General features: G+C 31.1%; 1 protein-coding gene across 2 annotated transcripts in view; it reads left to right on the top strand.

Annotated features, from left to right (window-relative positions):
• Positions 1 to 11,629, top strand: part of LOC115876599 (cytoplasmic polyadenylation element-binding protein 2) — a 51,950-nt gene extending 40,321 nt beyond the window's left edge. Inside the window, exons 5-9 of one of the 2 annotated variants that reach the window (XM_030892422.1) lie at positions 1,620 to 1,787; positions 2,204 to 2,343; positions 3,273 to 3,483; positions 3,557 to 3,849; positions 5,793 to 11,629. In XM_030892422.1, coding sequence (XP_030748282.1) covers positions 1,620 to 1,787; positions 2,204 to 2,343; positions 3,273 to 3,483; positions 3,557 to 3,849; positions 5,793 to 5,909 — 929 coding nt within the window. In that variant the 3' untranslated portion in view covers positions 5,910 to 11,629. The remainder of the gene's footprint in view (positions 1 to 1,619; positions 1,788 to 2,203; positions 2,344 to 3,272; positions 3,484 to 3,556; positions 3,850 to 5,792) is intronic. The other variant, XM_030892423.1, reaches the window with a different exon arrangement.
• The last annotated feature ends 2,641 nt before the right edge of the window (positions 11,630 to 14,270 follow it).

The following is a 14,270-nucleotide window of genomic DNA, read 5'->3' on the forward strand; positions in this document are numbered from 1 at the left end:
TGTTTACTATTTGTTTTTCTAAGGGATTAGCTTGCCGATTTTTAATGGAACGTAATTATTTTATTCGAACAGCTTTTTGGGGAGCGGTTTTTTACCATTATAGCTTTTTCGAAAAAGGTTTTATCGTGTGATGACTTCTAAATTCCCTGTCACAGTTATCTTTATAAGTATTATTTTTTTTATTTAAATATACTGCAATTCTATAAAAACTACTAATGACAGGAAGAAAAAAATATAACTAAAGGTTGGGAAACCTTGGCATCACCATAAACCGAACTATTCAATGGAAAATATACCTAAAACGCTAAAACCTTGACAGTTGTAATTATTTGGTCAAATAAAGATCATTTTATTAAAGTAAAGAAAATGAACGTAAATATTGTATCAACAATGGGCACACAGTAATTGTCCTAAACGTATTAATGTTGTATCTATATATACAGTGATGCAATAATTGTTTTCGTTTAAGTCTACCGCTCACTTTTTGTTCAAATCCAGATCTTGAAAATTCAGATCGATAGACCTATACGTACATAGGTTTTCCATAGATGTTTTCTGATCCGGACATGAGAGCTCTGAAATCCGGACAAAATCGGAATCCTTAGAAAATTAAATTATGAATATATTTAGGTATGCAAAATTTCTCTAACAAGAGAGAATACCTCATAATGAGAGTTGTTTTCTGTCATTTTAATTCATTGGTAAGTTTTATTCTCTCTCAGTGTTTGGATGTCGTCTGACGTTATTATTCCCTGACCCGTTAGACAGACTTACAGTTGCAGTTGAAGAAGTGTTAGGTATTCTATTTTAACTTCGTGAGCAGTATTAAGATACCTTAGTTCTTCGTTTTGGGATTACTAAATGCTTAATAATATTGATAAAATTAAATATTGCACGTTATTGTTGTTTGTAAAATGACAGGCACAGCCGTCACTGTAACGGATCGTTGTATAGACTTATATTCATAAAGAGCACGTAATCTTAACGAAAAGAATCCACAGTCTCGAGTGCACCGAAAACGAAAAAATATGAGCAGATAGATAAGAATACTTTCGAATAATATCACTTTTGTAGATATATCACATCATTACGAGTCAAATATTTAACAAAGTTAAGTTGTTTTTACGATTAGATTCTCCGGAGATTTTTTCAAAATCGGGCCGGACCACTCCGGGTAAATTCAGATGTATTGACATTCTACGTATACGGAACAATATTCTTCAAACACAGCGATGTTAAGATCATGTTTAACAAGAAAATTCTCTACTTAAGATTGCTATTAAGTATGCACGTATAACTCTGGAGTAAATAATATATACCGCGACTCCTAATTATCAAGCACCGCCCTACTTAATTGAAGTATTCATTATTAATAGAGCTTAATTAGTATTGCATGTGAGCTGTTTTGATTAGTTTTAAATAACTAATCTTATTCACCACACCAGACTACCAGTTGTGAAGACAGAATTCAATAACAAATAGCCGTAGAGCGTCAAAATCTCTGCTTTTATCATACACATTAAGGGAAAATTATACCGAGTGCTGGGGGGGGGGGGCTAAAACATAAGACTAATTTTATTTTATTAAAATCACTAACATGATATCTTTGGTTGTTCTAGGAAAGTCACCGTATTTTTCGGGACTTGATGACCAGGCTGGACCTGTGCTTCTAGAAGAACCGAGTCATTTAGTAGATGGAACACAACCCTTAAGTTCGCCATCAAGGTCTTCACCGCATTCCCAAGGGTCAGAAGGTGGTGAACGATTTTCAAGGAAAGTTTTTGTTGGTAAGTGAACGAATTTCATGAGATTGCTTAGAATTTTGAAAAATTTTGATCGAGATATAATGTAGTTATAAAACAAAATCAAAGATAATCGCAATCACAATAATGGATTAGTAGAAAATATTTGTTGTTTTTATTATAATTTCTCAAATAAACAGAACTTGTGTGTTTTGAGATAAACAAGTATATTTATTTTTCGTGGTTTGGCGTTGTCAACAAAGATATACAGTATTGCGTTAAAGTCTACTACTACTTTTTTACCACCAAAAACATACCTATTCTTCATATATATTAATAAAGTTCTCAAAATCTGAAAAAATAGTCTTCTATCAAAGAAAAAATAATTAAGAATAGCTCTTAGAGAGTGAAAGGGTCTGTAATAACGTAAGATATTTATTTTTTATATATATGAATTTTAGGTGGACTTCCTCCAGATATTGACGAAGACGAAATAACTGTCAGTTTTAGGAGGTTTGGACCCTTGGTCGTAGATTGGCCTCACAAAGCAGAAAGTAAATCATACTTTCCGCCCAAAGGATATGCCTTTTTGTTATTTCAAGTAAGTTTTCAGTTGGTTATTATCCACTTACGTCACACTTTAATTAAAATTTTCAAGCTTTTCACTCTAGGCTAAAACAATTAGTTTACGTGTAAGAGTTATCTTGTAAAAATGGAAACACTATATAATTCAATGCAATAATTTTACTTGTTCAATTTGGAAGTATTTCTAAATAATTCATGCTAATTTTGACACTATTAACACGTTCGTTTTCCCACAGATTGATGTTGCTCATCCCTATCTCCAAATATAACATGTAGTTCTTAAAATGTTGTCCAAATAGTAGAGATTTATTTAAAATAGAACATGTTTCATTATATTTTATAAAAAAATTCATTGAATCGCTAAAAAATATTCCATTATACAATAGTGCACGAGTTTATTTAGGTATAGTTCAAGCAAAAACCTTCGAGACTTATTAACACGTTCTAGGTCTAGTTGGCCATGCTATTGTTTACATAACACTTTACCAACACCCTTTTTTGTCTAAAAATGGTTTCTCTAGCCTTAAATGTACATAATATCTAATTATTACAATTTAAGAATAATTGCTATAGAAGGTGTTAGGTATTAGCGCGTTCTAACACTTCAAACAATGAAAATAAATCAATTTTTATGAAAACAACAGAGAATTTAATGTAATTATGAAACAGTTTATTAAAAAAAATAATATGTTTATAAAAATATAAACCTTCCTTTTAAAGGTAAATTTTGACGAGTGATCTTTATGAAAGGATAATTAAGTATCAAAATGCCATTCTTGTCAAAAAAAACAGTCCATTAATTTTATAGCTGGAAATTGAAAACGAAAAAAAAACAGCGCATTTTTTTGGTAAAATAATAAACTTTATGTGAAAATCATATAATGCATCCATAAATCTCTTCTCCTTTATTACCCACTATATACTAAACTTTTATGACTCTTCTAGGATGAAAATTCAGTTCAAAGTCTGATAGACGCGTGTATAACAGACGAGGATAAGTTATATTTATGCGTATCGTCGCCCACAATCAAAGATAAGCCAGTACAAATTAGACCGTGGAGGTTATCCGATGCAGATTTCGTATTAGATGCCTCCATGCCATTGGACCCTAGGAAAACTGTTTTTGTCGGTGGTGTTCCTCGACCTCTTAAGGCTGGTAAGCAAATATCACCATATCGATAACGTCTCTATCGATGTTTGTGCCCATCCCTAACGAAAAATTGTTGCAGTTGAATTAGCTATGATAATGGACAGACTGTACGGTGGAGTCTGTTATGCGGGTATCGATACAGATCCAGAACTGAAATATCCCAAAGGAGCTGGACGGGTGGCGTTCAGCAATCAGCAGAGCTATATAGCAGCCATCAGCGCTAGGTTTGTCCAGCTGCAGCACGGAGACATAGACAAAAGGGTCGAAGTCAAGCCCTACGTGTTAGATGATCAAATGTGCGACGAATGCCAAGGGCAAAGATGCGGTGGCAAGTTTGCACCTTTCTTTTGCGCTAATGTCACTTGCTTACAGGTAAGAACTAATCTGATCTAATTTCTTATTCTCAGAATATCGGCAAATAACAAATTTATAAGTTTTATACAGAAATATTATTTCTCCCGCACAATTGTACTTGTAGTTAATGTGTTGCGAATTCTATAACTTCGCGAAAGTATAAATTTATGAAATAATTACACTTTCAATATCAGGTATGTTTTTTTCTTGTGATTTAATGAAACTGATTCCGTGAAAAACATAATTGCAGTAAATTTATGTTGAATCAAGACCGGTCTGCTGTATTACAAAGAACAAAAACTAATTTTCACTTGATCATTTTAAAACGGAGAAAAAAGTTGGATTGTATTTTAATTAAACACTCGGTATTTGATGCGGGCAAAATATTTTCAACACAAACTTGCATAAATATGCTTTTTTATAGTGGCTGTTACTTAACTGTTGAAAAGTAGCGCAAATTTTGCTATTTGGGCGTATACAAGGCGATTAAAAAGTAAAATTAATTAAAAAACAAAATTCCCGAAGGCTTTGGCAACTCAGGACTATAAAATTTGTATATAAGCATTAAAGAAATAATAAGACTAGAACTAGACGTACCATATTAATTCTGCAAGATACTCTACATCGTCTAAAAGCTAGATAAATTCTAGTGGCTAATAAAATCTTTCAGACAAAAGATATTTTCTCGTACTAAATTAGCATAAAAACGAATTAGTTTCAATTAAACAAAATGTGTAGACTCAGCCGCGAGACAGACAATTAATTTATGCAAATTTTTATAGATGCGGCAGAGAGAAAGAGAAGGAAGATATTTTAGAATTATCCAGAAAATTTCATTAACAAACCAGATTTGTTTCGAAATTGTTACTCTATGACGAACAGACTTCTCTAATTCTCTAGTTTAATTATTGTGTTACATAGAAATTGCAACACCCAGTAACTGTAAATATATTGTGTTAATATTTTGTGAAGTAATTGGGATAAATATGAATAATAACCGATAACATTTTTAATTTGCAATCAAATTTATTGAAATTAATTCGTAACTCTTCGTGGTATGCTGCGAATCAGATGAGCTCACAGGATGAGCTGGTGGTTATTGAAAACAAAACAACTCTATTCAACTCCTGATTCCAGTGAGTCCATTCTTGACACCGTGCCAGATGTAGCTGTCTGCGTTAGATATCTCTCCAATCATGTCCGATTGCGTTGGTTGTACTGAAGGGGTCTCTAAAGACACTGTTACAAGACCATTTTTTCCAATATTAAATCGTTGTTGTAGCATTCCGGCCAGTCCAATTTACCAAATGGACATCCCAACCTCTCGTACGCCTTGTAGGTACTATCCTATACAGGGTGTCCCAGAAATAAGTGCAAATATTTTAAGGGGTGGTAGATCTCGATAAAAGAAACATATCTTCTCTCCTAACCACTGGATCTTTTCCGGATTTTCTTGCTTGTAAATTTAATCTATTACCTATGTTGCCATATTACCAAGAAATTATGTCTTTTAACTAAAAACTAAAAAAAATTCCAAAAAATTTCGAATTTTCAAAATTTTTGTTTCGCGAAAAAAACCTCATAGGCGTGCTTGTGGGGTTGAACTATACTACCAGTTAAAATATTTGCACTTATTTCTGGGACACCCTGTATAGTCAAATTCCCTTTAATTGAAGATACACGGCATGTCATCGTACAGGAGGCATTGCTAAACGATGTTTTCAATACCTCCAAAGGTAATACAACTGAATATCTCGAAACACATTCTCAAAAAAAAGTTTTTTTTATTAACTAAAGTCTGGATATTTGTAAACAGACTGGTATAAAAATGTTATCGTTTGCTACACTTGATGCAGGCAATCAACCCAGAAAGCATTACAAATATAGTATATATACTGGGTGTTGCATTTTCTATGTAATGCTTATTTTACAATTTGAGTGATAATTCTGTATTTTTTCAGTACTATTGTGAACACTGTTGGGCAACAATCCATTCGAGACCGGGCAGGGAGTTCCACAAACCCCTAGTTAAAGAAGGGGCCGACAGACCCAGGGCTGTGCCCTTTCGTTGGTGTTAACGCAGGGGTAAAGCGGCCCCCCGAGCCGTAGCCCTTTAGCTCATTACCACGCAATGACGGCTACGGCCCCACCACGTCTTATCTCCCTTCCCAAACTCCTCTAGGCGAAATATTAGTACCGTAAAACAGTCCTGGACAGAGCTTAAAAGGACCTGAGAGGAAAATCGTAGAAAGTCTTGGGTTTAGGGTATAGTGACAGCGTTAAAAAATCTATCAAATATTTCCTTTTTTAATACAGACAACACATATAATTTTATCTAATAGAATTTTTAGTTATTGGGATTCAAATTGGTGGTTGCAAATGCTAGAAATTAATAATACCATATGGTTAATAAGATTTATAATGCCTTTAGACAATGATAACGAAAATACGAGAATTTCCTTCTGTTTTGACTTGAAGAAATTTTATTTAACGGAGCTGTCAATAAATTATAAAAATTATTAATCTTATGATATATAAAACCTTGTTAGTAAAGAAAATGTTATTTTAATATGGTAAGGGCTTCAGTTTATCTGTGGTATATTAATTAGTACTAGTCTAGTCCATGATTTGTCTTTGATTACGTTGTGCTGTCAAACAGTGTAGATTTAAACTAATTTTGACTGATATATCATTATATCTCTAAGAAATGATTCTTGTTTTAACATAATTCTAATAAGGATTTAATCGATATTTTAAAAATACGCTTATCTAGGTAATGATTAAATATAAGATTAAAATTCTAGCGCACGCTACTGATTTATTACAAGAAAATGGTAATGTTAGTAACGGCGTCCGCTTCCGACGTGATGATTTGCTTGATTTGAATGTAACCTATTAGCAGGGCAAGGAAAATATATAAGAAAAGCGCCCGAGTTTTCAAAATCAATAAAATACGAAATAAAATGCGCCGTTGCCGGTTTGAGCTACGATTCAGTAGATTTACTGAAAAAAAAACAATTTGGAAGTAACGTCGTGAACGTAAAGGCCTATTCCAATGTTATACGACTTTCTGCACTTTCTCTCAGAGCCTACGAGTCTAGGACTAGTTAGTAGCAATTATACATATTTAAAAATATTACTTATATTAAAAGATATCTCTTGTAAATTGGAGCAGGACGATGGCTACTATTTTTCTGCACTAGTCATCCGACGCGATAAACTTTGGCCTATGCCGTTATACAGGGTAGATCAAAAGTTTCGTCACATAAAAACCAGTTTTACCTATACCAGTAAAAAAATGTGAATTTTTAAAACTCTTGAACAGCCCTGTGCAACTGGCGTAATTTTTCTCATTAGTATATTCTAAATCTGTATTTCAAAACCTGTTCAAGGCAATTCCGAAAAGAGTTAACTGAGTTCGTCAACTGAATAACACAAGTCTTGCTTTCTAGCAACTCTCTCACCATCTTTAACTTTGCTGTAATTTAGTAAATACACTATTAAAACTCTAGATGAATATTTGAAGAGTAGGACTTGGTTATGGCAATTGATAAATGAACTAATTTTGTTTGACTTGTCACTTGTCATGTTTTGAGACAGATTCTGTTGAACAAAACTTAATGAGGTGACTAAAATTAGAAGCATATTTTATAAATTTCGATTTTTTATAATGCCACAAAACTTTTTTAAAGCTTTTTTTATAGATAGATATATATTAAATTTTTAAGTCTATAAGAATCTGCACAAAGTGTTTTTTATCCTTTTATGTATTTTCCTCAATCCCATAATTTTTGTTGGAATTCAAAATTTTATAAAACTGTTCGAAATTATAAATTGTAATGTATATTTTTGTGCATTTTTTTGTAGATTGGTCTTTGTTTTAATAATGTATGTACAAGATCGCGGTGATTTTTAAGAATTTTTTGTTTCTGTGTGGCATCTTTATCGTTTTTAGTTTTGATTTGAAACTAGTGTGGAAGTTAACATATACCGTACCCCTTTAACCGCTATCTTGTCAACTTAAATCGTTTTTATTTTATAATGGACATATTAGTAAATTTATTAAATTGTAATATAAAGTCGAGTGTGGAATGTCTAGTCTAATAATTCTATCTGGTAGTAAAGGCCAAAGGGCTAACATTTTTTACTATTACTATTATTATAATTATTAATTATAATTCTTTTTTATCTAGCATGTTATTACTAAATACCATTTTTAACCGTAAGCGGTTGCAGTTACTATAGATCGTTTGACCTACAGATCAACAAGTTTTATGGCTAGAACTGACAAACAAGTTTGCGCATCCATGCATGCTGAAATTGCTTAAAACCAAAAAAAAATTAAAGAAATCTTTGTGATAGAAATCGACTGACCAAACATCAGACCATGAAGGTTTTGTTGATCTGTTAGTATGTTTAAATTTGATGCATGTAGACTTTTTTCATATATACAGGGTATATCAAAATTTCTAAAAAGATACTACGAAATACTTGACCAAAAACCAATGAGAACACAGGTAATCGAAGAAAGAAAAAAAATTTCGGGAAAACGTGTAAGATTATGCACTAAACTTTTTCAAGTACAAATAATAATTTTTTTGTATGTTGTGCATTTCCTTTTGATGGGGATATTATAGATGACAAAACACGGGAGGTTTTTCTTTTTGGTGGTGCACCAAACTCAAGTAAGTACAAAGGAAGAAAAAAAGGAAGAATTTACTTTTTTCTTAAAAATCACCTAACAACGCGGTATAGTTATAATATTTTCAGGGTATTGTATATATTAGTCTAACAAAAAGAACGGATACTGTGCAGATATTATGTAGCTTTAAAAAATCGTCCAGCTCGTGTACCTGACTGGAAAATAATTGCATTATTCAATTTTCTTGAAAAATTCAAAATTGGTCAAGTATCGGAATATTTATTAATAAATATCAACTAGAAATTATTTGATTTAATACACTTCTTATTAATATACAAAAATAATTTTCCCAGAATATTTCTATTAAATGTAGAAATGTCTATACCTATTTTTTCTAAGAAATTTTTCTAGAGAATATAAAATAGCTCAGAGAATATCTTTCAGTATTAAAAAAATATATTTTTAAAATATCTACACCTTACTATAATAATCAAAGTGATATTTAATAATAAATCTAATTTTATATATTTCGGTATAATACCTCTGTGAGTTTATATCGTTTTATATATTTATATTTTGACCGATTTGATGTTTTTTTGGCCACTCTGCTATTGAAAACCAGCCTTTCTTACTTTTCTGTAAGGACATAGTCTTCAGAATACGTTTTTTTTCAAATAATCTTTATCCGAGAAAAAAATATATAATATGGTATTTGGTAACACTTCATTCATATCAAGGTTTGAAAGAATTTTCTCGATATATATATCTCATCAAAAAAATGTTTTAAATGTTATTATACTTAAGGATATAGATAATATATTCTTTTTGGCGCTATTAATAACTTAAATTGCGTATTAGTTTACATATTTCCGAAAGATGATGCGAAAAATTTATTATACAACGTAAAATTTTCTATGTCACAAAAATAGGTCTCTTAATTAAACTTTTCTGGATGAAAAAATTTCAAACTAATCGAAAATATACAAATGGTAGCAATTATTAGGGAATATTAAGTTGTATAATGATAATATGTGGAATGATTCTGATCGGAGTTAGGTATGCAAAAAATTGATCGAGAAGGAAAAAAAACTGAAGACCATGTGGCTATTGACCAGCTTCCGCTTGCCTATCCGCCATATATTTACCCGCAATTTTGACCGACCTTTATTTTCGTGTGTGATAACCATTAACGTTTTAAATGTATTAAATCAATTTACACGGATATGTATATAGTCAGCTATTCTAAGACTTTGTATTTTTTAAATTTGAATTTTTATACTAAGCTGTTATAAATGGTGATTAGTAAAAGTTTGTGTGCAATAAAAGAGAAAAAAACAAATATATAACCAGCCTCGAAGGCGATTTTTTAGATTTTTATCTTTTACTGTAATTCGAAATCATACTATCCTAGGTAATTGTGTATATAAAAAAAAACAAAAAAATGATATGCAAAAAGCAGAACTGCAGAAATCTAAAAGCTGCTGTTTATAGCAAGGTTTACATACGTATTTCGTAGTTGAAATTGCTTATGTCTTCGTCTTTGTCCAAGTAATACTAATATTTATGGGTTCTTTTATCTATACCAGAACAATTCTAACGTCCCAGTATATTTCAAGTCTAATCAAATATTCACTCTCTTAATTTCAAAATTTTAATATATTTTTTAAAACTTTTTAAATTGACCTCTTATAGTTAAGCTCTTATATACTATGATAAAATTCAAGTTAAAGTAGGCTATATAATAGAAGAACTAATAAAGTTATTTAATACTTTGTAGCCTCAAATATCAAATAAGGATTATTAAATAGTTTATAAGAATATTAAAATAAACGCACCCATCCAAACAAAAACAAATCTTATTCATAATGTTAATGACATTTTTAAAATATTGTTTCTGTTTTCTGTACTTGTAATTTAAGTGTATTTATAGTATTATTTTGACAAAGGTGTATAGGCAATTGCTTACAAATGAAACCATCTGTAACATGGTACAAATATGTATTTGATATGATTTGTAACAATTTACACTCCCTTTTCTACTATTTGTATTCGCAAGAGAAAAAAAATGTCCGAGAATATAGATCGAACAGTGGCAACAAAAAATGTAATATTACTGTGTAGGCCAATGTCGTTTTTATCTGTTCAATGAGATTTAGAATTTCGCGCTGTTATCAAATACAGACCAGTGCTTATATTTCATATTTTTAATATGTATAAGCGAAACATATTTATTGGAAATCTTTAAATTTCGATATTTTTCACCATTTTTGAACTGTTTTACATTTTTGAGTTTATAATTTTCTCTACAAAAGGCAGTGGTTAAGGAAAAATACCTGTTATTTTAATTCAAAGACATTTTGAAACTAATTATTATTAATTTTTCGGTAATTTTTCAAAATTAAAAAAATGATATCCACTGCTCTTTTGTCGATTAAATGATTCTGATTTTGACTTGCAAGGACCAGAATGCGAAGTTTTTGTAATCGATAGCCTGTTTGATCACGTGAAATTCGTATCGTTTCCCATATGAAGTAACTATTTTGAACACCAAGGAAGAGGAGGAAGTACACATAATATACACTACAAATAAATAATAATAATGGTTTAATTTTGTACATAATGAAAATCGCGTGGTCTTACGTACACGTGATATAATAGTTGGTAATTTCAGTCAGATAAAACTATTAACATTTCATTTTTCTTATTTTTTTTGGGGGAGATTTAGATACAAATTTCATGTATTATATAGTTACCCTTTTTAGTGCAATATATCGGGCTGTGTCTTAACTTGGCATAGGGGCTCGATTTGTAGGGTTTAGTCAATTGTTTCAGATTCTTATTGTTGGTCTATTGGTTGTATCTTCGGTTTTTGTCCGAACGGAGACCAATGGCTGTTTTGACTAGCACCAAAGTAGATTTTTATCATACCGTATTATTTTTTGTAATAATGTATTTTACTAAATATTTAAATTGTTTTTATAATTATTTTATACACTTTTATATGTTTGTTAGTCAATCTTGAGGTAAGGTTTGTAAAACTTCTTGGGAAGTTCCTCATTTACTGTTTTGTTAGATGATATCAAACTTTTTATGTTTTTTATAAATAATATATAAAATGTCAATTTGTGTTTATTTGATAAACTGCTGTTAAACTTCTTTCTGTTATTTTATTACCCAACCCCCTATATTATTTATCTTTCATTTACATACAGAACACATCTCAAAAGATTTAGTCAAAAATATTCCATATAAATACGTTCTAAAAATATCAGTTTCATCAATCAAGTGCGATTTCGACAAATATATGTATTGCCAAATTAACAAGCATATCATATTACAGTACGTCTGTTCGTTCTGTAGCTACGGGGTATCCGTGAGAGGGGCAACGATATTCTCTCGATGTTTTTCGTAAAAAATTAGACTAAGCGTCCCATCAATAAAAATTCGACAAATTTGCAAGTAGTCAATAAAATGAGTGGGAGGAGCGATTTGCGGTGACATACTCGTCAAGTCGACGTATAAAATATATTGTTGTTTATTTAAATGTTTTTTGTCCGCATTCCTTTCATAGACACAGAGCCAGCAGATGTACTGTATGTAGGTATACAAAAAAGGGGGAAATAATTTAAACAAATACTAAAATTTTATCGATTACTATGCAACAACTATACCTATTTAGAATTTTTTGGAAAAATTTGACCCTTCTGTACTTAATAGGAAAAAAATGTAATATAATAAATATATATGTAAACAATATGCAGGGTGAGTCTTAAACGGAACACCTATATGAGGTGTGTGTGAAAAAATCGTGCTTTTTCTTTTAAATTTTCCTGTATATTTTTTTAAAACTTTTTAGAACTCCCTGTTCACCGCAAATCTCTTGTTATAATTTATTAATCTCTGATATTACCTGTGATATTACCACCGTGACGCCTTTACTCTATGGTTGCTAACACTTGTGTCTAACCCCAGCAGGCTACTATTAAGCCCGACCAATCACGTTAGAGTTTTTGACAAAAACCAATGAATTAACACATTCCAAATAACCACGCTAACCAACCTGATGTTTCAAGCTTAATAGTTGCCTGCTGGGGCTAGACACTTCTGTTGCTAACGCACTTCATCGATGCGATTCGTTACTTCGTGTGCAAATTCGTCCATTGTCTATACAACCTTCACAAGTCCTTTTTCCATCAACCTTCTTCTTACAGTGCCATACTCTATATAGAGCGTCGGCTACCTCTCGCATGTACTTGTGATGTGTGTCATCAGTGTTTCACAAGTACACGGGACCTACAGTTTACTACCGAATCCGAACGGCACTATTTGAGAGGCTGTACAAAGCAAAAGGCAAATATACTCAAGGTGGTTTGCCATTGCCTTCCTTAAGGTGGCGGCTCGTTGGTCGCTCTATTTAGATAAATAAATATTCTTATTTAAATAAATAAAGCGACCGTACTGTCTGGGGATCGAACCCAGTACCTTCTGCTCCGCAGATCGACACATTAGCGCTGGAGCTATACGGCCGGCCAGGCTAACGCACTAAAAAGATGCAAATACAGAAAAAATCCGGTGGCTCTCAAAATTTTTGTATCATCAACTCACCCTGTATATATATATATTTTCAGGGCTGGTAGATATCGATGAAAGAAACTCTCTTTACCGTTTTTTACTTTGAAAATTTCCAAAAAAAAAAAAGATTTTTTGCTAAAATTTTGAGAACCACTGGATTTTTTTCTTGTAAATTTAATCTACTACCTGTGTTGCTATAATATCAAAAAATTAGGATTTTAAGTAAAAAAAGTCCAAAAAATTTTTCCAAAAATTCCAAATTATCTATTTTTTTGCGAAAAAAAACTCATAATCGGGTTATTACGTATAACAAATAACTGTATACCAGGAAAAACAAATATAGACGTATCAGACAAAAATAATGAATATGTAATAAAATTGTTTGTAAATAAATATTTTTGATCAAGAATAATGTTATTCAAAAATATATAAAATTCAGAAAAATAATAATTATCTACTATTTCTATACGTTTTCGTAAAATAGAGTCACATTTTTGTTATCTTATTATAAATTTATGACCAATACCATATTATACCGATTCATATTATTTCTCCCGAGATTATTTTGAATAAAATAAAAACAGTTAAAAAACGCTTTCTAGCCATGCTTGTGAGCATGAGCATGCGTGAAAGAGCGCTCGTTTTCAGTTAGACTTGTCATTAAATTTTAAAGAACTTTCAAAATTATTCATACAAAACACGAAAAATCACGAAAAAATTTAATTAAACCAAAAAGCATAAATAATATCTCTGAAACATTAAAATTAGTTATCAGCAACACTTATTTTAAATGCAAAATTAACCAAATAAAACGTTATTTATCAGGAATGTTATGTTAAAAAATCCTACCGTATGTCTCCCAGAACATCTTGACAACACACTAAACACCTTTACAATTTTTTTTAAAATCAGAATACATGAAATAATGGAAGAATGAAAACGCGACATGATTATTCCCGCATCTATAAGTTACGACTATAAAATTCGTGTAGATGGCGCTAAAGTTGATAAATTTTAATGGTTTAAAAAAAAGTAGTGTGCCCGAAAGATATTTAAATAATTAGGAATCAGTGTATTTCTATATCAAATAATAATGATAATAATACTTTGTTTTCCATATTTTCGAGTGTCTGCTATAATTAAATAGTAATAAATTTATATTTTGTGATTTTGGGATTTACTCAAGAGCGGCAGAATAACATAAGGGAAGAAACCTTGCACCCTG

The sequence above is a fragment of the Sitophilus oryzae genome, unplaced genomic scaffold, assembly GCF_002938485.1.
Source record: "Sitophilus oryzae breed Bouriz unplaced genomic scaffold, Soryzae_2.0 scaffold_1440_pilon_pilon, whole genome shotgun sequence".
In the NCBI taxonomy this organism is placed as follows: Eukaryota; Metazoa; Arthropoda; class Insecta; order Coleoptera; family Curculionidae; genus Sitophilus; species Sitophilus oryzae.